This window comes from Leuresthes tenuis, unplaced genomic scaffold, assembly GCF_036924035.1.
Source record: "Leuresthes tenuis unplaced genomic scaffold, fLeuTen1.0.hap1 SCAF_8, whole genome shotgun sequence".
NCBI classification, from domain to species: domain Eukaryota; kingdom Metazoa; phylum Chordata; class Actinopteri; order Atheriniformes; family Atherinopsidae; genus Leuresthes; species Leuresthes tenuis.
Window position 1 is genome coordinate 36,476,951 of NW_027325362.1, and position 24,709 is coordinate 36,501,659.

At 38.0% G+C, this 24,709-nt stretch overlaps 1 protein-coding gene across 1 annotated transcript; it reads right to left on the bottom strand.

The window, feature by feature from the left end:
- Positions 1 to 1,989: 1,989 nt before the first annotated feature.
- LOC140313502 (ras-related protein ORAB-1-like) lies at positions 1,990 to 19,640 on the bottom strand. The gene is made up of 6 exons (XM_072391610.1): positions 19,228 to 19,640; positions 16,248 to 16,320; positions 15,761 to 15,856; positions 14,750 to 14,845; positions 4,815 to 4,946; positions 1,990 to 3,128 (listed from the first exon to the last, which is right to left on the bottom strand). Exons 1-6 carry the CDS (start codon positions 19,239 to 19,241, stop codon positions 2,928 to 2,930), a joined length of 612 nt encoding a protein of 203 aa, XP_072247711.1. The 5' UTR covers positions 19,242 to 19,640; the 3' UTR covers positions 1,990 to 2,927.
- Between the last annotated feature and the right edge of the window lie 5,069 nt (positions 19,641 to 24,709).

A 24,709-nucleotide genomic window follows, 5' to 3' on the forward strand; every position in this document is an offset into this window, starting at 1 on the left:
CACATATGTATGTATATATATATATACATACACAAGTAATGTTATTGTCTTAATGCAACCATGAATAGACACATCTTTCAGTAAAGTGTTACTGATCCCATGTCACACAAAGGCCCATGGTTAAAAGCATAGAAGGGAGGGATTCTCTGACTTCTGCCCTCTTTGTTTTTTGGGGGGCTTTTCAATGCCTTTATTGATAGTACAGTGGAGAGAGACAGGAAACAGGGCAGAGAGAGGGGATGACATGCAGCAAATGGCATTGTCCAAAAGAAGCCCATTGTGACAGCAAGATGGTTTCTATGAATAAAAACCATCTTGCTGTCACAAAAGGGGTAATTAGCAGAAATAAGAAATACAGATAAAGAACGAGTATTACAAAAAATCACTGTAAAATAGAAATAGATTAAAATTTAAGTAATGCTTTCTTTTGTTTTATTTTTTTAATGTAGAAAGTGACAATACTGCACAGCTTTTTAAATGTGTTCTCAAAAATCTTGGGAGTATGAGCTGAAAAGCAGCCAATAAAGATAAATCATGATTATACTCAGCATTCCACGAGACCTTAACAAGGCTTTGCTCCGAATCTATGCAGCAATAACTACACAATTTTGTATTTCATAATTAATTATGACTAATAACCACACTTGATGTTTTATGTTTATGCAGACGCTTTTATCCAAAGTGACTTACAAATAAGGATATAACATTACAACTAACAAGAAGCTACATAGAAGGAAACCACTAGTCAATTAATTATTTCACTCCTCCAAAATAACTTCAGACATGTTCAGTCACTTCAGTCATGGACGAGTGCAAGACTTCAAGATTCAAATCAGTAATCCACAAATCAGTCTCTGACATGAAGGAGACTAACTCTATCTATTACCTACAGGTTAATGTCAGTCCACTGCGTCTGTATGGAAAACATCTTCCATTCAGCCTCCAAGTGGTTGCCTTAAAAAAATCAGCTTGTTTGTGTGTGAGTCTGCAACCAAGTAAGCTTATTATCAGAACTTTAGTTTGCTAGACTCAGGTGTTTCCTGCCTACTCCCTTCTACTTTGCTTGAAATATGGTTCTTGTTGATATGACAACTCAGCAGTGGCTTTTGGCACTTTTCTCTTTGGATTGGTGAATTGAAGCCCTTTATGATGATTGTAACCATGCTAGATAGTCAAATTAAAAGTTTCAGGATATTGAATTGAGCTTTGTAAGAGCTCCATGGTACAGTCCAGCTCAAAAGGCTTATTCGTCTCTTTCTGAGTTGCTGCCATTTCAGCTACGTGCCAGCAGAGGTCCTAAATATCAGAGACCATATCATCATAGTGATTTACAACAAGCAGACAACATAGTACAAAACAAGATCACGTTCTGATGTTTTGTCTGTACCACTTTCATCTTCTACGTGGTTGCTCTTAATATGAGCCCTGTCCGTTCATCTGTTTCTCCACCTTTTTTCCCATCCCCAAATTGTACTGGGTCATCTATACACTTGTCTTATGCTTTTCAAAAAGCTTGTGCCACATATATGTGTACAACTTAGATAATCAAATTAACACCTCAGATCTTCTTCATATGGAGTCAAATTTCTGCTGATGGTACACATACATTTAATTACAAATAGTATTACTTGTTTCACTTCCTGTTTCATTTTCTCTCTGGGGGGTAAATAGTTACGTAGGTGTTAAACTTAATTTCCCTAAACATTTATTTTTATCATCAGTAAAGGATGTACTGGCCCAGGTACTTCCTACTGCCTAATGTAGTGTTGTACCAGCCAAACAGTTGTGTAGTGCAGCAGACTCCAGTTGTTTCAAATTTCAAGACCTGTGTCCCTAAGAAATGAGGCCACGGTGCAGGACTTTCAGACTGGTTGTTAATGTGTGTTCACAGATAAATCTATGGAAACTGTGTTTTGATCAGACATTCAGATATATGGAGCACTGTTCTAATGTTCTTATTCATACAGTAAACACTGGTGTCAGAGCTCCTTTTAAACTGAATTCACTTGCCTTTATTATGAAAACGAAACAACACTGTATTTGCAACTATGTACTAGGATTACATAAAGCAAAATGCAGAACGCCATTTAAACTGATAACACATATGCCACGTCTGTATAATAAATAAGTCAAACAGGTTTTGTACATGTCTCCAATAATCCTCCATGTCATACAGTCTAGTAGTACAATATTTATTTTCAGTTTAAGTGTTACATGTTGAGCAACAAACTTACAGATTTCTTCAGCCACAAATTTAATGCAGAGATTAAGAGTCAAGACCAATTCAATAATGTATTAAACACAATAGAACTGGCAGAATTTTACATATATATACATAATGTTTATGTACATATATTGTTGCACTAGAATTTAGAACAGCTGACAATGTTGTGCAGAGGTTGGTAAGAAAAAATAAAAAGACCCTCAAAGGGAAACAGACTGACACATGCCGAAAAACGCAGCAAAAATACTCACCAAACAGAAAAAGAAACAGAAAAAGATTTGTACAAACAGAAATCTTAATTAAACCGATTCAATTACCAACCCTGCTATAGGAATGCAGAGAAACAGGCACATTCAAACAAACACACACACATACACACAATTGTCATGTACCTCTATTCAGAGGGCCAAACAAAAGTCTCTGAGAGGTCTGATATAGGGCATGATGAGGAGTCAGGACTAAGTCAAATGATCACCCAAGCGGTGGAATTTGTCTTCAATAAACAGGACAGTAAGACAAGAAGGATGCTTTAATTGTTTTTGGTAGTGCGGCTACATTATATACAGTACAAATACAGGCAACTTCATCTTGTTCTCATACACATGAATCATGTCTTCCCTGTCCTGTCTGTTATGGTAGGGCTTTGATGGGACACAGTGGAGGTTTTCTTCGGGGGTGTGGGCGGTGACAAGTGGTTTCTCACTCAGCAGCATCCTCCTGATGAAGTCTTGACAGTAGTGCCTGGAGTCAGCTTCACGTTGGGTTTCTCCCCTCCTCCAGCAGTGGCTCCGGGGCCCATTCTCTTCTTGATTTCAGCAGCCATGGTCATGAAGGCCTGCTCCACATTGGTAGCATTTTTGGCGCTGGTTTCCAAAAAGGGGATTCCCAGAGAGTCAGCAAATTCCTGGACAACAGAATTGGTAGGTTTTTGTTACTTTTTTTTAATATTAGTGTAACTAAAAAAAACAATATGAAGTTAAAAAATACACTAAAAAAAGGCATATCAATCCATTAATGTCTACTTATTTATTCCCCTCTCTGTCTGGCTGCCGTTGCGAGTGTTGTGTGAGTGTCTTGTGAGAGTTGTGCATGTCTCAGTTCAAGTTGGAAAAGGTCCGTAGAAGTTTATCTATTCTTTTAAGGACAATGTTTCTGAAATGGACCAAAGACGACAGATTGTACGGGATGTATTTTGATATGTTATGTTGATTGTTTTCTTATCATCATCCCATAAAATCAATAAAAAATATTTGGGAGAAGAAAAAAAAGCCATATTAGACACAGAAGAGAGATAATTATAATCATAGTTCCACTCAACAAAATGTTCTTGTGAAGGGTAGGAAGAGAAAAATTCTCTGTGCTCATCTGAAACCTGCCCTGGGATTTCTGAGATTCTACAAAACTTAAACAACCTGAAACAAGCTTTTCCAGTACACTGGTACAACTGCAAGGACTGCCACTACTTGACCTCTTTGTTTTTTGAGGGAGAAAAAGCCTCATCTCTTGGTTAGGTATTTCTAAGTAGTTCCAAATATTTTCCTCAATGATAATTGGTTAAATTCACAACAAAAGCCACTATTCAAACACTAGAAATCAAGATTTTGAACACTAGAATCTTACTCTCTTACATTGCCATCAACGGCAAAAAATCTGCAATACCAGCTCATACAGCAAATTGGAACATAGCAATCTATATTAGTTACAAGCAAGCATTAGTTACATATTCAGGAATTCACCTAAACAATTTTTTGGTCTCTAGATTTGATATCACAGCAAAGATTAAATGTAAATATATGGTCACGTCATGTGTCAGATGGTACTATACTGCAATAGAAACAGAGGCAATTAATAGCAAAAAAAACGTGTTGACTATACATCCAGCTTCATTGGACCTCCTAATGCTTTCCCACAATTCTGGTTTCCTCTCCATTAACCTGACGGCAACTGAACTCGACTGTGTGTATGCAGTCTGATTAACGGATGGGTACTCACAACTGATATACTTGCCCATTAATATGACTTAAAAAATTGTTTTTTTAAATAAATAATATTAACACCCTGGTACAACCAAGACTCCATGAACACAGGCTGGTTTATGGTGCGGCAGGGTAAGCTTCAACTCTAAATAGAGACAGTCCCAACATCTGGACTTTTTAGGAGCAACCCAGTGCTTGCAGTAACATAATATTTTTAAGTGTGTGGAAGCGTAACTGTGTCACTAGTCTGTTTTTTTTATGCTAATAAAAGCGCTCGCACTACTTGGCTCTGGCTTCCTTGACACAGTCCACTCCTGAATAAAAGTTTGACATGTGAACCAAATTTTAAGTGTAAGCCCTGTAAGGATATAAATCACTTGCTTAAAAAAATTAAATAAATAAAAAATAAAAATACAGTTCTCCTTTTTTCACAGAAAGCCACACTAATGAAGACATAGTTATGCGATACATATTATATATATCATACTACGTTTGTCCAAACAGATCCCCAGAGGTGTTACACACTCAAACTTTAAATATAAGAACTGTAGCACCCTGAAAAAGACTGCAAGCAACATCGGCTGTGTGATGGAGGGAATACCTAGGTGCCTTACCTTTGCTGTTGTGTAATCCACCACCTTCTTTGTAGTCAAGTCACACTTGTTCCCAACCAATAACTTGTTGACATTTTCACTGGCATAGCGGTCAATCTCTTGTAGCCACTGTTTGACATTGTTGAAGGACTCCTGAAACATGAAATGGACAAACCTCAGCACTGGACCAGCTCTGCTATTGCAGGACATAAGCATCCTTCAGAGAGCCGCATGGTATTTTCTCAAAAAAAAACAACCAGAATTGAATTGATCTTATATTGACTGGGGATGGAGCTGACCCGAAGAAATAGAGCTCAGCCCCTAAACAGGGGCCAGGGCTTGGAAGAGAGGAATAGGAGCGAAAAACACCATACCAGTCATAACAAAGTGCATAACAAAGATAAAAATGTATATTCTATAAATTCTATACTGCTTAAGTTATAATCCTGCAAAGAACCGGCAGCTGACCTTCTGGAAGCCTCCCAAATGAGGTATTTTGGAAAAAAACTACCAAGAAGAGGCCTCATGCCAGACCAGTTGCTGGGTAGATTATATATATATATATATAAATAAATGTTCAGCACCTGGGTGCAGAGTGTGTAAATAGCCTGTCCAAAAATGTTGTTTGTTCATTCAGTTGATGGTTCAAAAGATTGTTTATTCGAGTGAGGGAGGGAGGGAGGGAGTGAGTGAGTTTTTGGTATTGTTTTATTCTGAATTACTACTGATATGCCTTTGTAAGTTTGTATATATATATATATATATATATATATATATATATACATACATACATACAAACACACACATATACACATAATGTAAATTCCGGACTATATAGCGCACCCTCTAATTTTAAAAAGAAAATCCATTTTGTACTTGTATAGGCCGCACCGGATTATAAACCACGGGTGATCATCACATTGTAATATGAGATATTTACACAGAAAGATGTTACATGTAATGATTTAAGATTTTAAGCATAAAATTAAAAGCATATGGCAACATAAACAAATACATGCCTGTAACACCAATGGTTTTAACTTAAATACCTATCAGTAACGCACAAATACGTGACGTAAATGCTCCCCCCCCCCCAACAGTGCCTGTAACACCGATGGTTTTAACTTAAACACCTATCAGTAACGCACAAATACGTGACGTAAATGCTTTTTTTCCCCCCCCAACAGTGCCTGTAACACCGATGGTTTTAACTTAAACACCTATCAGTAACGCACAAATACGTGACGTAAATGCTTTTTTTTCTAACAGTGCCTGTAACACCGATGGTTTTAACTTAAATACCTATCAGTAACGCACAAATACGTGACGTAAATGCTTTTTTTCCCCCCCCAACAGTGCCTGTAACACCGATGGTTTTAACTTAAACATCTATCAGTAACGCACAAATACGTGACGTAAATGCTTTTTTTTCCCCCAACAGTGCCTGTAACACCGATGGTTTTAACTTAAACACCTATCAGTAACGCACAAATACGTGATGTAAATGCTTTTTTTTCTAACAGTGCCTGTAACACCGATGGTTTTAACTTAAACACCTATCAGTAACGCACAAATAGGTGATGTAAATGCTTTTTTTTCTAACAGTGCCTGTAACACCGATGGTTTTAACTTAAATACCTATCAGTAACGCACAAATACGTGACGTAAATGCTTTTTTTTCTAACAGTGCCTGTAACACCGATGGTTTTAACTTAAATACCTATCGGTAACGTACAAATACGTGATGTAAATGCTTTTTTTTCTAACAGTGCCTGTAACACCGATGGTTTTAACTTAAACACCTATCAGTAACGCACAAATACGTGACATAAATGCTTTTTTTTCTAACAGTGCCTGTAACACCGATGGTTTTAACTTAAATACCTATCAGTAACGCACAAATACGTGATGTAAATGCTTTTTTTTCTAACAGTGCCTGTAACACCGATGGTTTTAACTTAAATACCTATCAGTAACGCACAAATAGGTGATGTAAATGCTTTTTTTTCTAACAGTGCCTGTAACACCGATGGTTTTAACTTAAATACCTATCAGTAACACACAAATAGGTGATGTAAATGCTTTTTTTTCTAACAGTGCCTGTAACACCGATGGTTTTAACTTAAACACCTATCGGTAACGCACAAATACGTGATGTAAATGCTTTTTTTTTCTAACAGTGCCTGTAACACCGATGGTTTTAACTTAAACACCTATCAGTAACGCACAAATACGTGATGTAAATGCTTTTTTTTTCTAACAGTGCCTGTAACACTGATGGTTTTAACTTAAATACCTATCGGTAACGCACAAATACGTGACGTAAATGCTTTTTTTTCTAACAGTGCCTGTAACACCGATGGTTTTAACTTAAATACCTATCGGTAACGCACAAATAGGTGATGTAAATGCTTTTTTTTCTAACAGTGCCTGTAACACCGATGGTTTTAACTTAAACACCTATCGGTAACGCACAAATACGTGATGTAAATGCTTTTTTTTTCTAACAGTGCCTGTAACACCGATGGTTTTAACTTAAACACCTATCAGTAACGCACAAATACGTGACGTAAATGCTTTTTTTTCTAACAGTGCCTGTAACACCGATGGTTTTAACTTAAATACCTATCGGTAACGCACAAATACGTGATGTAAATGCTTTTTTTTCTAACAGTGCCTGTAACACCGATGGTTTTAACTTAAACACCTATCAGTAACGCACAAATACGTGACGTAAATGCTTTTTTTCCCCAACAGTGCCTGTAACACCGATGGTTTTAACTTAAATACCTATCGGTAACGCACAAATACGTGATGTAAATGCTTTTTTTTCTAACAGTGCCTGTAACACCGATGGTTTTAACTTAAATACCTATTGGTAACGCACAAATACGTGATGTAAATGCTTTTTTTTCTAACAGTGCCTGTAACACCGATGGTTTTAACTTAAACACCTATCAGTAACGCACAAATACGTGACGTAAATGCTTTTTTTTCTAACAGTGCCTGTAACACTGATGGTTTTAACTTAAACACCTATCAGTAACGCACAAATACGTGACGTAAATGATTTTTTTTCTAACAGTGCCTGTAACACCGATGGTTTTAACTTAAATACCTATCAGTAACGCACAAATACGTGATGTAAATGCTTTTTTTTCTAACAGTGCCTGTAACACCGATGGTTTTAACTTAAATACCTATCAGTAACGCACAAATACGTGACGTAAATGCTTTTTTTTCTAACAGTGCCTGTAACACCGATGGTTTTAACTTAAATACCTATCAGTAACGCACAAATACGTGATGTAAATGCTTTTTTTTCTAACAGCTCCTGTAACACCGATGGTTTTAACTTAAATACCTATCAGTAACGCACAAATACGTGACGTAAATGCTTTTTTTTCTAACAGTGCCTGTAACACTGATGGTTTTAGCTTAAATACCTATCAGTAACGCACAAATAGGTGGTGTAAATGCTTTTTTTTCTAACAGTGCCTGTAACACTGATGGTTTTAACTTAAACACCTATCAGTAACGCACAAATACGTGACGTAAATGCTTTTTTTTCTAACAGTGCCTGTAACACCGATGGTTTTAACTTAAATACCTATCAGTAACGCACAAATACGTGACGTAAATGCTTTTTTTTCTAACAGTGCCTGTAACACCGATGGTTTTAACTTAAACACCTATCAGTAACGCACAAATACGTGATGTAAATGTTTTTTTTTTCCCCCCAACAGTGCCCGTAACACCTATGGTTTTAACTTAAATACCTATCAGTAACGCACAAATACGTGACGTAAATGCTTTTTTTTCTAACAGTGCCTGTAACACTGATGGTTTTAACTTAAATACCTATCGGTAACGCACAAATACGTGACGTAAATGCTTTTTTTTCTAACAGTGCCTGTAACACCGATGGTTTTAACTTAAATACCTATCGGTAACGTACAAATAGGTGATGTAAATGCTTTTTTTTCTAACAGTGCCTGTAACACTGATGGTTTTAACTTAAACACCTATCAGTAACGCACAAATACGTGACGTAAATGCTTTTTTTTCTAACAGTGCCTGTAACACCGATGGTTTTAACTTAAATACCTATCAGTAACGCACAAATAGGTGATGTAAATGCTTTTTTTTCTAACACTGCCTGTAACACCGATGGTTTTAACTTAAATACCTATCAGTAACGCACAAATAGGTGATGTAAATGCTTTTTTTTCTAACAGTGCTTGTAACACCGATGGTTTTAACTTAAATACCTATCAGTAACGCACAAATAGGTGACGTAAATGCTTTTTTTCCCCAACAGTGCCTGTAACACCGATGGTTTTAACTTAAATACCTATCAGTAACGCACAAATACGTGACGTAAATGCTTTTTTTTCTAACAGTGCCTGTAACACCGATGGTTTTAACTTAAATACCTATCAGTAACGCACAAATACGTGACGTAAATGCTTTTTTTTTCTAACAGTGCCTGTAACACCGATGGTTTTAACTTAAATACCTATCAGTAACGCACAAATACGTGACGTAAATGCTTTTTTTTCTAACAGTGCCTGTAACACCGATGGTTTTAACTTAAACACCTATCAGTAACGCACAAATACGTGATGTAAATGTTTTTTTTTTCCCCCCCAACAGTGCCCGTAACACCTATGGTTTTAACTTAAATACCTATCAGTAACGCACAAATACGTGACGTAAATGCTTTTTTTTCTAACAGTGCCTGTAACACTGATGGTTTTAACTTAAATACCTATCGGTAACGCACAAATACGTGACGTAAATGCTTTTTTTTCTAACAGTGCCTGTAACACCGATGGTTTTAACTTAAATACCTATCGGTAACGCACAAATAGGTGATGTAAATGCTTTTTTTTCTAACAGTGCCTGTAACACTGATGGTTTTAACTTAAACACCTATCAGTAACGCACAAATACGTGACGTAAATGCTTTTTTTTCTAACAGTGCCTGTAACACCGATGGTTTTAACTTAAATACCTATCGGTAACGCACAAATAGGTGATGTAAATGCTTTTTTTTCTAACAGTGCCTGTAACACCGATGGTTTTAACTTAAATACCTATCAGTAACGCACAAATAGGTGATGTAAATGCTTTTTTTTCTAACACTGCCTGTAACACCGATGGTTTTAACTTAAATACCTATCAGTAACGCACAAATAGGTGATGTAAATGCTTTTTTTTCTAACAGTGCCTGTAACACCGATGGTTTTAACTTAAATACCTATCAGTAACGCACAAATAGGTGACGTAAATGCTTTTTTTCCCCAACAGTGCCTGTAACACCGATGGTTTTAACTTAAATACCTATCAGTAACGCACAAATACGTGACGTAAATGCTTTTTTTTCTAACAGTGCCTGTAACACCGATGGTTTTAACTTAAATACCTATCGGTAACGCACAAATACGTGATGTAAATGCTTTTTTTTCTAACAGTGCCTGTAACACCGATGGTTTTAACTTAAATACCTATCAGTAACGCACAAATAGGTGACGTAAATGCTTTTTTTCCCCAACAGTGCCTGTAACACCGATGGTTTTAACTTAAATACCTATCAGTAACGCACAAATACGTGACGTAAATGCTTTTTTTTCTAACAGTGCCTGTAACACCGATGGTTTTAACTTAAATACCTATCAGTAACGCACAAATACGTGACGTAAATGCTTTTTTTTCTAACAGTGCCTGTAACACCGATGGTTTTAACTTAAACACCTATCAGTAACGCACAAATACGTGACGTAAATGCTTTTTTTTCTAACAGTGCCTGTAACACCGATGGTTTTAACTTAAATACCTATCGGTAACGCACAAATACGTGATGTAAATGCTTTTTTTTCTAACAGTGCCTGTAACACCGATGGTTTTAACTTAAACACCTATCAGTAACGCACAAATACGTGACGTAAATGCTTTTTTTCCCCAACAGTGCCTGTAACACCGATGGTTTTAACTTAAACACCTATCAGTAACGCACAAATACGTGACGTAAATGCTTTTTTTTCTAACAGTGCCTGTAACACCGATGGTTTTAACTTAAATACCTATCAGTAACGCACAAATACGTGATGAAAATGCTTTTTTTTCTAACAGTGCCTGTAACACCGATGGTTTTAACTTAAATACCTATCAGTAACGCACAAATACGTGACGTAAATGCTTTTTTTTCTAACAGTGCCTGTAACACTGATGGTTTTAACTTAAACACCTATCAGTAACGCACAAATACGTGACGTAAATGCTTTTTTTTCTAACAGTGCCTGTAACACCGATGGTTTTAACTTAAATACCTATCAGTAACGCACAAATACGTGATGAAAATGCTTTTTTTTCTAACAGTGCCTGTAACACCGATGGTTTTAACTTAAATACCTATCAGTAACGCACAAATACGTGACGTAAATGCTTTTTTTTCTAACAGTGCCTGTAACACCGATGGTTTTAACTTAAATACCTATCAGTAACGCACAAATACGTGATGTAAATGCTTTTTTTTCTAACAGCTCCTGTAACACCGATGGTTTTAACTTAAATACCTATCAGTAACGCACAAATACGTGACGTAAATGCTTTTTTTTCTAACAGTGCCTGTAACACTGATGGTTTTAGCTTAAATACCTATCAGTAACGCACAAATAGGTGGTGTAAATGCTTTTTTTTCTAACAGTGCCTGTAACACTGATGGTTTTAACTTAAACACCTATCAGTAACGCACAAATACGTGACGTAAATGCTTTTTTTTCTAACAGTGCCTGTAACACCGATGGTTTTAACTTAAATACCTATCAGTAACGCACAAATACGTGACGTAAATGCTTTTTTTTCTAACAGTGCCTGTAACACCGATGGTTTTAACTTAAACACCTATCAGTAACGCACAAATACGTGATGTAAATGTTTTTTTTTTTCCCCCCAACAGTGCCCGTAACACCTATGGTTTTAACTTAAATACCTATCAGTAACGCACAAATACGTGACGTAAATGCTTTTTTTTCTAACAGTGCCTGTAACACTGATGGTTTTAACTTAAATACCTATCGGTAACGCACAAATACGTGACGTAAATGCTTTTTTTTCTAACAGTGCCTGTAACACCGATGGTTTTAACTTAAATACCTATCGGTAACGTACAAATAGGTGATGTAAATGCTTTTTTTTCTAACAGTGCCTGTAACACTGATGGTTTTAACTTAAACACCTATCAGTAACGCACAAATACGTGACGTAAATGCTTTTTTTTCTAACAGTGCCTGTAACACCGATGGTTTTAACTTAAATACCTATCAGTAACGCACAAATAGGTGATGTAAATGCTTTTTTTTCTAACACTGCCTGTAACACCGATGGTTTTAACTTAAATACCTATCAGTAACGCACAAATAGGTGATGTAAATGCTTTTTTTTCTAACAGTGCCTGTAACACCGATGGTTTTAACTTAAATACCTATCAGTAACGCACAAATAGGTGACGTAAATGCTTTTTTTCCCCAACAGTGCCTGTAACACCGATGGTTTTAACTTAAATACCTATCAGTAACGCACAAATACGTGACGTAAATGCTTTTTTTTCTAACAGTGCCTGTAACACCGATGGTTTTAACTTAAATACCTATCAGTAACGCACAAATACGTGACGTAAATGCTTTTTTTTTCTAACAGTGCCTGTAACACCGATGGTTTTAACTTAAATACCTATCAGTAACGCACAAATACGTGACGTAAATGCTTTTTTTTCTAACAGTGCCTGTAACACCGATGGTTTTAACTTAAACACCTATCAGTAACGCACAAATACGTGATGTAAATGTTTTTTTTTTCCCCCCAACAGTGCCCGTAACACCTATGGTTTTAACTTAAATACCTATCAGTAACGCACAAATACGTGACGTAAATGCTTTTTTTTCTAACAGTGCCTGTAACACTGATGGTTTTAACTTAAATACCTATCGGTAACGCACAAATACGTGACGTAAATGCTTTTTTTTCTAACAGTGCCTGTAACACCGATGGTTTTAACTTAAATACCTATCGGTAACGCACAAATAGGTGATGTAAATGCTTTTTTTTCTAACAGTGCCTGTAACACTGATGGTTTTAACTTAAACACCTATCAGTAACGCACAAATACGTGACGTAAATGCTTTTTTTTCTAACAGTGCCTGTAACACCGATGGTTTTAACTTAAATACCTATCGGTAACGCACAAATAGGTGATGTAAATGCTTTTTTTTCTAACAGTGCCTGTAACACCGATGGTTTTAACTTAAATACCTATCAGTAACGCACAAATAGGTGATGTAAATGCTTTTTTTTCTAACACTGCCTGTAACACCGATGGTTTTAACTTAAATACCTATCAGTAACGCACAAATAGGTGATGTAAATGCTTTTTTTCCCCAACAGTGCCTGTAACACCGATGGTTTTAACTTAAATACCTATCAGTAACGCACAAATAGGTGACGTAAATGCTTTTTTTCCCCAACAGTGCCTGTAACACCGATGGTTTTAACTTAAATACCTATCAGTAACGCACAAATACGTGACGTAAATGCTTTTTTTTCTAACAGTGCCTGTAACACCGATGGTTTTAACTTAAATACCTATCGGTAACGCACAAATACGTGATGTAAATGCTTTTTTTTCTAACAGTGCCTGTAACACCGATGGTTTTAACTTAAATACCTATCAGTAACGCACAAATAGGTGACGTAAATGCTTTTTTTCCCCAACAGTGCCTGTAACACCGATGGTTTTAACTTAAATACCTATCAGTAACGCACAAATACGTGACGTAAATGCTTTTTTTTTCTAACAGTGCCTGTAACACCGATGGTTTTAACTTAAATACCTATCAGTAACGCACAAATACGTGACGTAAATGCCCCCCCCCCAACAGTGCCTGTAACACTGATGGTTTTAACTTAAATACCTATCAGTAACGCACAAATACGTGACGTAAATGCTTTTTTTCCCCCAACAGTGCCTGTAACACTGATGGTTTTAACTTAAATACCTATCAGTAACGCACAAATACGTGACGTTAACTCCCCCCCCCCCAACAGTGCCTGTAACACTGATGGTTTTAACTTAAATACCTATCGGTAACGCACAAATACGTGACGTAAATGCTTTTTTTTCTAACAGTGCCTGTAACACCGATGGTTTTAACTTAAATACCTATCAGTAACGCACAAATACGTGATGTAAATGCTTTTTTTTCCCAAACAGTGCCTGTAACACTGATGGTTTTAAAAAAAGACAGTAACCTACCAGGAAAAGTCACTGATCGCCTTCTTCACCATCAAAGTCATTTTCTTCAGTGTCCGAATTGAACAGCCTCAGAACATTTGTCACTCACATCAGTCCCTTCATTGTCACTCTCACAATCTCATCTCAGATTGGTTGCCTTTAATTTAAAAGCTGCATCATATGCATTTCTTCGTTTGTTTTGAGGGTGATTACAAATGACCGATTTACAATAATTTAGTAGTGTAAGTGTGTTTGATTTATCGTACATTTTCATTGGACCATGACTATTGGTTCAGTTTATTGGTCTAATGTTATGAGAAAAAATGTTTCTCATAAACAGCCACACGATATAATAAGACGCGGTGCTCAAATATATATATATACACCTGTGCAATGATCATGTTGTCTAATCAGCATCTTCATTTGCCAAACATGTGAGGTGGGATGGATTATCTCGGCAAAGGGAAAGTGCTCATCAACACAGATTTAGACAGACAATATTTGAGAAAAATAGTGCCATTGTGTATGTAGAAGATGTTTTACATCTTTGAGTTCAGCTCATGAAAAATGGGAGCAAAAACAAAAGTGTTGCGTTTATATTTTTGGTCAGTGTATGTACATATATTTTTTATTGAGATGTGAAATGGTAGTGTGTAATACCAACCTGATCTGTGACATCGTACACTACAATGATACCGTGAGCACCTCTGTAGTAGCTTGATGTAATTGTTCGAAACCTCTCCTGTCCTGCTGTATCCCACTGTCAAAGGAAAAAGATTAAATCAGTTGATAAACTTGACACTTTCACTGGTTAAGACAAAATGTCTTAACACAGCTTTTAATTGTTAATAAAATGTTGATAAAACAAAAACAAATTTGAATCACTTTTAGTCACTCAAAATTTTGTAAAAACAAACTTACACAAATTCATACATTTCAAAGATTTCCACTGAAATTTGGAACTTCACTCTTTCCTTTGTTATTCAAAATTATTTGAAGGGCCAATGATTTTCTACAACTTCCTTCCTGTAATAAAATCCCATGTACATCCGCAAACCAATTATTCTTTATAAAGACCTCAAAGAGTTACATTATTGCATTGGATGATATGTTCTTTCTTATCAGAACACAACATACAACCAACACATAAATCCTATTGTCTCAAATATTCATGTGTGCAAAGTAGTTGTTTTCAAGGTAAGCAATATACTGGTAATCTATTTTGAAAGGTCTACTTCTTCACTAGTAATCAATGGGATTTGAAAAACTGCGATTCAGGGTAGGTTAGTAATATGGGCCTGTTTACACTTGGGTTACTGGCACACAGACACTGTGGACAAATAGTTTTTCTTATTATAGTATGTGCTTTAAGAGCTGTGTCATATACATATGAGAGGTATTCTGTGCATACACACCATACAGAAAATCCTCACTGGACACTCATCACTCATGCACAGGCAAGGGGAAGTATAATGAATTGGTAATTTGCTCCTTTATATGGTATTTAACAAAATGAAAATACATAGAATAATGTTATGCTAATCATTTAATGTTTCAAGTTAAACTGGTGTCCAGGGAAGTAAAAAAGAAAAAGCTCTGATAAACTAATTTTGCATACTCATGAAAGGATAATGACAAAAATATTTCATATATGGAAAACATTTTTTTTACTTACTATCTGAAGTTTAATGGTTTTCCCATCTAGTTCTATGGTTCGGATTTTGAAGTCCACACCAATCGTGCTAATGTAACTTTCTGTGTATGTATCATCCTGCAGATGAAAATTAAGTCGGTTAGATGGCTCAGACATCATGTTCACTTCCTGCTTAAAGATATACATACAAAAACACACTACTAACAATACTAACTCCAGTGGGAAGAGGAAAACTAGTTGATCGTGAAAATTTAAACAGCATAAAAACTGACATTTGGAGTTTTTGAATGTAAGCAGCATGTGCTCACCATGAAAACTAAGTGAGTTAACTGGTATGGTTTGTCAGTTTGTTCATAAGAAGCCTAATTAAGATAATGAAGCTGTGTTATCTATATAGAGATTACATGAGCATGATATCACTGCAATAAGATTTCTGCAAAGACTAACACCGCTTATAGGAAAATTTAGTTACAAACAATACTGTTTGTGCCATTCTGGGGAAACTTACAGCAAATCGGAGAAGAAGGCAAGACTTTCCAACACCAGAGTCACCAATCAGGAGAAGCTTGAATAAATAGTCACTGTAAAGGAGATTAAAATTAAAAAATAAAAAATAGGTTAGATGGTATCCACAAAGATTATCTACAGTTCATAACCAGTGGCCTGGTAAGAAAACACACGGTAATAATTCAGGATATCTCATTTCTTCTAAATATCCTCAATGAGCCTTTCCACTTCAAAGTCAGTCTAATATGTTATAAATATCAGTGCCATCACATTGTTTGCCAAGTATTTTAAAAAGGGGTGTATTTTATAAGGAGGGGGAATATTCAGGACAATAAGCTTGGTGATGTTTTCAGAGGGAAATTCAGTAAAGCTTGCTGATCATGAAGCCGGGGGGGGGGGGGGGGGGGGGGGGGGGTATTAAAGAGTATGTTTTGGTCAGATGTAATTTTTAATTGGGGGATCATAGTAGCAGGTATTATTAAGAACACTGAAATCCACGCCTGTATATAAAATCAATGAAAAAACTAGAAGAAATTTGTTACTGATAGTATCAAAATTTGAATTTGGAATGAGAGTTTAGCTAACATTATAGCAATTGCTTAATACCTGGTTAGTTGAGTCTGGAGGAAGACATGAAAAATTCCTCAAGCTTAGTTTGCAAATATGTTTATGCATTTGGCAGCTGCTTTTATCCAAAGTGACTTACTCTCTTATCCCAGGTAAGCAGGCAGCGTGAGGGGGGTCTTACCAAAGGACCCCTACCAGAAGTAGTACCTTTCATGCAGGGGTGTCAGGATTCAAACCCACACGAAAGGTGGCAATCTCACCACTACACTCTTTACTGGGACTGGATTTACTTTCAAAGTGGTTACTTACTAAAACTCTCCAATCATGATATAAATATTAAGTACACAAAGGTGTTGGGCATCAGACAAATTCTGTTTCCATGATCCTGTTTAATGATAAAAAGGAAATAATATTCTGTTTGAGACTGTACTCCAAGTTGCCAGGCACAACGGTGGGCTGTTCCTGACAGATGCTCCTTTTTCATCTCTAAAGTTGAGGAATAGGTTGGGGCTTTTTACGCTTATAATAGGACCATCCAGTTCAGTGACTGCTTAAGGCTCATGTAACATGGCAGTCTACAGCCAATATTCATGTTTAAACTATATCCCGCTCCAGTAACATTTACAGCATCAGCACACGAGAGCAACAGTGTTTCACCACACAACATTTTAAACAGACAGCTTTACCCTTATAATATTTGCTTTGCTAAATTTTTGTCCTTTCCAAAGCAAGCTTACCCTGAAAACAAATACTGTACCTCTTTTTGGTTAGAAAAAAAAATCTGATATTTTATTAGTCGAACTCAATGAAAGGGCTTAAGCTTTAAGGAAGATGTTGGTGCTCTTGTTACTGATGCCTCCAAACAATGAATACTAAACCTCATGTGCTAGTAACACAGAGCCAACAAACTAACAAACAAATACTACCAGTGAAAAGCCTTCCAATTAAAATGAAACACCTACTAATGGTTAATCCTTCTGTCAATACACAGAATGCCTTAATGTACAACTTTTTTACTCATTACCTAAGGTTAGTAGTCTGAATATTATACCACCTTCCAGTACTGCTTTAATGCACTTTTTCAATAGTAATAAATTCACAGTCACTCCCCTCTTCGTACAGCTAGTGGTTGTGAACAATTGATGTTCCTATGCAATGCAGACCATTCACTGCTCAACAGAACTTTGACAACAATACCAAGCTGACCAAAGAAAAGAGGACAAAAACAATCTTGGCTCCAAATCAGATAAAGAGTTAATATTTGTCTTACTCAATGCAACATGTTTTTCCTCACCTAAAACTTGCTTGAATCTGGTCAATTAATCAGTGTTCAGCATAAAAATAGATAAATCAAATTAAGGACAATATGTGCCATTTACTCATACATACAGCCCCAAATTAGCTACATATGTGGATTTTAAGATTTTTATGATTTTTTGTTATATTAAATAAAGTAATTTACAGAAGATAAAGCCATGTATTGAAGAATATGGAGAAACATTGCTATTAAGAGGAAGGACAATATAAATAGGCAGTATACATTATGATATGAGCAGCTGTGTTTGACAAGTTATGAAACAGGGAAATACTGAAATTCAAAAATTCTACTTCTTATCTATGTGAACATTTATTAATGGAAAACCAAAGACAGACAACTACAGAAACAGATCACTCAATATTGCTGTGTCGAAATCGAGGGCCTATCCCATGGCATGTGACCTACACATGACTGAGAGGATGTAGGAAGGCTGTTTCAGCACTACAAGACCATATGACTGAAAACTGAGTCATCCACAATACCAAGTACACCGTAAAACCTGTTATCTTGACGTAAACAACAGAGGACTGCCATTACAAAACGGCCTCGATTATGGTAGCACGCTCAGTACAGAGCTCTAGGACACATACTCAAGTGTACACTTACTGTTGGCAATACTTATCTCCTTAGAAACCTCCAAATAATTTTCATAAAAATGTCATAAATTCAATTAGCTAATTATAAGCAATGTCACTGGTAGCGACGTCTTTCAGCAAACTGAAACCAGCCGCAAGTCCAAAGACTGAACGTTAAAGTTATCCGCCAGGTCAAAAGACACCTTTGTCTCGTGAAACGCAGAGAACCAGAACTGCTGTCACCGAAGCTTGTCCAACAGTTGGTTAGCAAGGTTAGTAGGGATAGCATATTTTAACTTTGAATATTGAATCGACAATTCAGGGTTTGGCATTCAACATTCCAGTGGTCACTTTGAATATATTCACAGTAACACGTGTACATAAAGGTTTTTGTGAGCTGATATTCCACGTTTACTTGGTTGAGCTGCTATTATGAAAAAAATTAACAAACCCCGACTTAGTTGCTAGCACAAAGCTCATCTCAATTGTCTTAACACGGCCTTATGAAGTATGATACTTACTATTCGGGATTCATTGTTGAGTCGTTGTACAGTGTATCCCCTCTTGTGAGAAGTATATTTTATGCTGTCCACAAATAAACTGCACCGTTTAGTTGTGAAAACGGTAACGATTACTAGCTTGCACTGCTCCCCAAACCACGACCGGCTAGCTATTTTCTCAGTCAAATTCCAAAATGGCTGCAACCTGAACCAGGAAACGGCTGACATTAGCCAGCTGGTAAACCAAGTAAAATTAACGCAATAAGGGTAGCTAGGTGAACAATTCTAACTATTTAGAAACGAGCTTGTAAACCGTCCTACAGCCTTAAATAAAAACGAATAAACGGGGGATATGGGTAGAGTTACCGGCCCCTATCTTTGCTGTCGCTAAGTGTGTGTCGTTACTGCACCAGCAAACTGTCAAGCCCTACAGGATGAATTACGTCATTTAGTGAAACGTGGCAAAGCGGAGTCAGTGGTCCTCACCACGCCGGCGCAAAGGGTGGCCCTTCGTGGAGGCGGAGTCTGCGCAGCACACCATTTTAGCGGTGGTGTATTAGCCTGTGAATGTCAGTGATACCCGGCTTGTATTCAGCCGTGCTAGCTGCATGTACACTCTACCTGGTAATATGGTTGATAAACATGTGACGTGGGGCTGTTTGACGTTTGATGGTTGAATGGCTGGTCTTTTTTTTCTGTCTATAGCACAATTATACCGGAAACCATTAAGGCCACAATAAACTTGTCGCTGTGACAGAGTATGCTTGTTTTTAAAGTGACATCTGACAGATATCTTGCACCAGCAAACGTTTTCCCCTCCAAGTCAGAGATATGCTCCTCTACTGTTACCGCTCATCTTCACTTTTACCCAGCTCCTGCTTAAATGAAAGGGCAGGGAGTGGATCCAGCTGGTGTTCAGTGTCAAACACGTTACACTACTTCCGGACAAATACTTCAGCATTAACCTCAACAACCTGTCTGTCGTACCATAGGCCTACAGTTACACCGAAAAGCGAGGCTTTTATTTGCAAGAACTTAAGTGAACTAAGCTTTTATCTAATCAACTTGACACACAACATATTCTACCATATCATTATTTATTTAATAAAAACTATACCTAAATGCAGAGTTACAACCATACTGCTTCCATGAAAAGCCAGGTTCTGTTAGTGAAGTGCACTTGATTATTTGACCATTAGCAGGTGTAGGCACGTCTTTAAACCAGAGATTTATGCATTTTGTTGGTCTCAAGCATCCATCTGGGTTGTAGGGCAATGTCAAAGAGGAAAGACATCTGCAATGATCATAGATATGTGTAATAGGTAGGAAAATGCTACATTTAGTTTTTTATGTAAACTGACACACCCTTTATTTTTTGTAAATAATTGAATTATTCATACATGTATTTGCAATTGACATTTAATACACTACACATACATCGAAGTAGTATATAGTTACGCCATAGGTGGTGCTCTAGTGCTGCTGTGGATTTCACAAGAGAGAATAGCTACCTGGCCCCGCTCATGTGCAGCTCAGAAATAAACGAGCATGAGCAACGCTAACTCTCGTCCTCTCCTTGTTTATTCACAGAGTTAGTACACGTATACCTTGGCTACGCAATGCTCTCTAGCCTGTGTAACCCTTGCTGCTGGTCCAGATTTCCCCTAGGTCTGATACCGGTAACAATTGGGGGCTCGCCCGGGATTGTTTAGCGCCACCTATCACCTATCAGCAAGAACTGCCTTAGTTCTCCTCTTCTGGGCAGTAATGTGATAGCTGAGATAATCAAAGAACAGAGAGAGGGTGCTGATATTTCTGTGTTGCTCAAAGGAGCCTTAAGTATCAGTGACAGTGCAGTGGAAGCCCTAGTTTCTGCCCTCCAGGTTTTGACCCCAGATGACGCAGATGAGTACAGTGTGAGGACAGGGAAGAGAGGTGTAACTATCCGTGCAGGGCAAGGTGCGAGGTGAGGTGTAGAATCAGGGAATGGCCAGAGGGCGGGGCTATGCTTTTTCAACCCAACTTAGTGAGTAATTGTCCTGAGGGTTTGGAATTGTTTCTAGTGGTCGTAGATGTTCCAAGTGGGTTCACCAAAATTGTCAAAATTCCTGTACAGAACGCCACAAAACATGACATCTATCTCACAAAGAGAACAGTTTTAGGAACACCGGAGGAAGTTATTGAAATAAAACCAGTTAACTGTTTTCCAGGTAGCTCAGAGCCAATGTCCCGTAGCCAGATGAGAAAATTGTCCCGAGCCAATGTCCGTACTGTGAACACATCCTCAGCTCAAGTAGGATCAAAAAGTCCACCTCCTCCTACTCGTCCCCAGTGGTTTGTGTCAGAAAAAAAGACAAGAGTCTACGTCTGTGAGTTGACTTTCAGGAGTTGAACAGAAAAACTATCCCTGACTGCCACCCTCTTCCACGCATCCAAGATCTGTTGGATAGTCCGGGGGGTTACTCCATACTTGGATGATGTACTCTGCTTTTCTAAGACCTTTCACGACCATGTTGAGGACTTGAGGAGGGTGCTCTGCCGCCTGCGAGAGCTTGGTATTAAGCTACGTCCAAAAAAATGCGAACTGTTCAAAAGTCAGGTCAGGTATTTAGGGCGCTTTGTGACTCGTGAAGGTGTCCAGATAGACCCTGAAGATCTTGGTTCAGTTGACCTACATTCTTTGGTTCAGTTACAGAACCAAAGAATGTAGGTGAGGTCAGGGCTCTCCTAGGTTTTCTAGGTTATTACAGAACATTCATACAGGACTTTTCTAGGATAGCCAGGCCACTGTTTAAGCTAATAGAGAATCCTAGTGAGTCCAGCCAGAGAGCCACCCCAGTGAGACCTAACAAGACTCAGTTAAAGAGCCCAAAGAATGGTCAGCTTTCATCCAAAACAGCTGGCCAGTGGACACAAGAACACAGTGCCTCGTTGACATGCTAACCAGTCCACCCATTCTGGCCTATCCAGACTATAACTTGCCCTTTGTCCTTCACACTGATGCCTCAAATTAAGGTTTGGGAGCAGTACTCTATCAGCAACAGGAAACAAACTCTGTGTTATTGATTATGGCTCTAGGACACTTATGCCTGCTGAGAAAAACTACCATCTCCATTCGGGCAAACTGGAGTTCCTGGCGTTGAAGTGGCCAATCTGTGATCAATTTAGAGATTACCTCTATTACCTTTACTGTATACACGGATAACAATCCCCTTACCTATGTTTTGAGTACGAACCCCAGTGCATATTGACAACCACTTAAAAGAATACACAGAGACAATGCCCCCTGATGTAGTCGCTCAAATTCAATAGGCCATGGTTTGGGAAGACAGAGTAAATGTGTCTATGCAATAACTATAGTGGTGCAAAATGTGAGTTGGTGTAAATGGGCTATTTACTCACCAGTCTCTTCTTGTGCCCTTACCAGGGTGTTCGGCAAATGCTTACCCAGGCATCTGAACACCAACTAAAGGTTCCTGGAGATGCCATGAAATGAGAATGTGTAGGGTGTGAGGGTTAGACCTGTCTGGTTTTAGGCATTAGAAAATGGATTTTATAATTATTGCACAGTTTTGTAAATAGATTAATTTTTCTAAATGAAGTGTGTTTTGGATGTTTCTGCCTGCAGGAAAACTACAGCAAACGCAGGATTGTATTAGATAATAGCAACACCCTTGTTACATGGAAGTGGTTTAGCCCTTAAGCTGAAAACCTTTGTTGTTCCTGGTCTTAATGTGAATATTGGATAAATAAATTAAAAAAAGGGTCTGTACCGTACTCCGCCTTGAGTTTCCTCACTGAAATCCAGTCACTCAGTAGCCACCTTGTCACAAGCATAAATACACTAAGAAAGAGGAGCAGCCCATAAGCTGTGCTGCAGCAGTGTGCATTGATGACATCATCCTAGTAGACGAGTGTGTAGAAAGCCCTTTATAAGCCCCCCGATAGCCGCCAATAACAACAACACAGCAGCTATGAGCTAACAGTGCAATAGTACACGTTCATTCATTCGTCTTAAAATATTGGTGAAATAAAGACAGATAATGCCTTATTTAGAGGCTGCATCGTTTAAGCCCCGTTCATTCTGGATCTTGAGGAATCTAAATATCTTCCGAAGGAAGCCGACTTTCACCAAACTGTTCTCAGTGAGTAGATAAACGTATTTCATGCCAGAAATAAGGTCTAGGTTTAAAAATACCGGAGTTCCCCTTTAAGTGTTCGAATGTCCTGTCTGGTGATGGGTGAGCAGTCTGTGTGATTGCTTTGGTTTTACCATGTGTTGCACAAACCATACGCGGTTGACAGAACTTCTGCTGCATGAACTGAAAATCCTTTGGTGAACCAGTGTTGGGTTATGGCAACCATTATCCCCCCTTTTGACACACGGTCCAACTCGTGTCAATTTCGCGAAATGAGGGAAAAAATGTTTAGGAAGGCAAGGTTTATTATCGGGTCCTCACCACACTGCTTCCTTTTGTGTGGCACTGCAGCGTCTCCACAGCGCCTTTTCGTGTGGTGTGGCAAAAGACTGTACTGCTGTAAGAGAGGTGGGAATAGTGACAGGAATTGTTACAAACAAAGGATCAGTTATAGTGGGTTGGGAGTGCAGTTTCTTTTTCAGCAGCATACGCTCTTGCATTTCTTACAGAGACAAGATCTGTGTTGTTAGTGTGAGCAAGGCATTTACAAACAGAAATTGACTTTGGGAGTAAAATGGCATCAAGAAGCGCTGCGACTTGGTCAAGATGGAGAATGGGTTTGCCCTCAGATTTTAGGAATTGTCTGTTTCCACAGAGTGTCAAAATCCTGGACAACCCAAACATGTGTCTGGAATCAGATTAGATGGTTACTGCTTTGTTGTTAGCTAGTCTGCATGCCTCTGTTAAAGCTACCACCTGTGCAGAATAGTGAGAGGGGAGTGAACTGGAGAGAAGAGTTTCATGATTAGTGACAACAGCAAAACCAACTCTGTTGTGACCAATTTGTGGGTCACGTGAAGCTGATCCATCTGCAAAGAGAACCAAATCAGGGTTTGTTAATGGTGTTTCTTGGCAAGCAAACCTGTTGGAGGACAGCACACAGTTATGTTGCGTTCCGTCATCTGGTGTGGGGAGGAGAGAGGCAGGGTTTAATACATTAGAGCGTTTGACAGTAATGTTAGACATTTCTAAAAGTGTTTTGTTGTATCGTAGCCATCGTGCTGTGGTGAGGTGAGAAGTCTTTTGTTCAAGTAAAATCGTGGACACAGCATGTGGGACCAGTAGAGTTACATCAGAATAGGCCACAATATCTCTGGAGGCCATAACTGCCTTTTCAGCTGCCACCACATATCTGAATATATCTTGGGAGACCTGCAGCCACGGGGTCCAGTTTTGAAGAAAAATAGGCTACAGGGTGTAGTTTATTTCCATGATCCTGCAACAAAACAGAAGTTGTACATCCATCTTTTCCATCTACTGTTTGAGTGAACGGTTTGAGTCTGGTAGGGTCAGGCAGGCCCAAA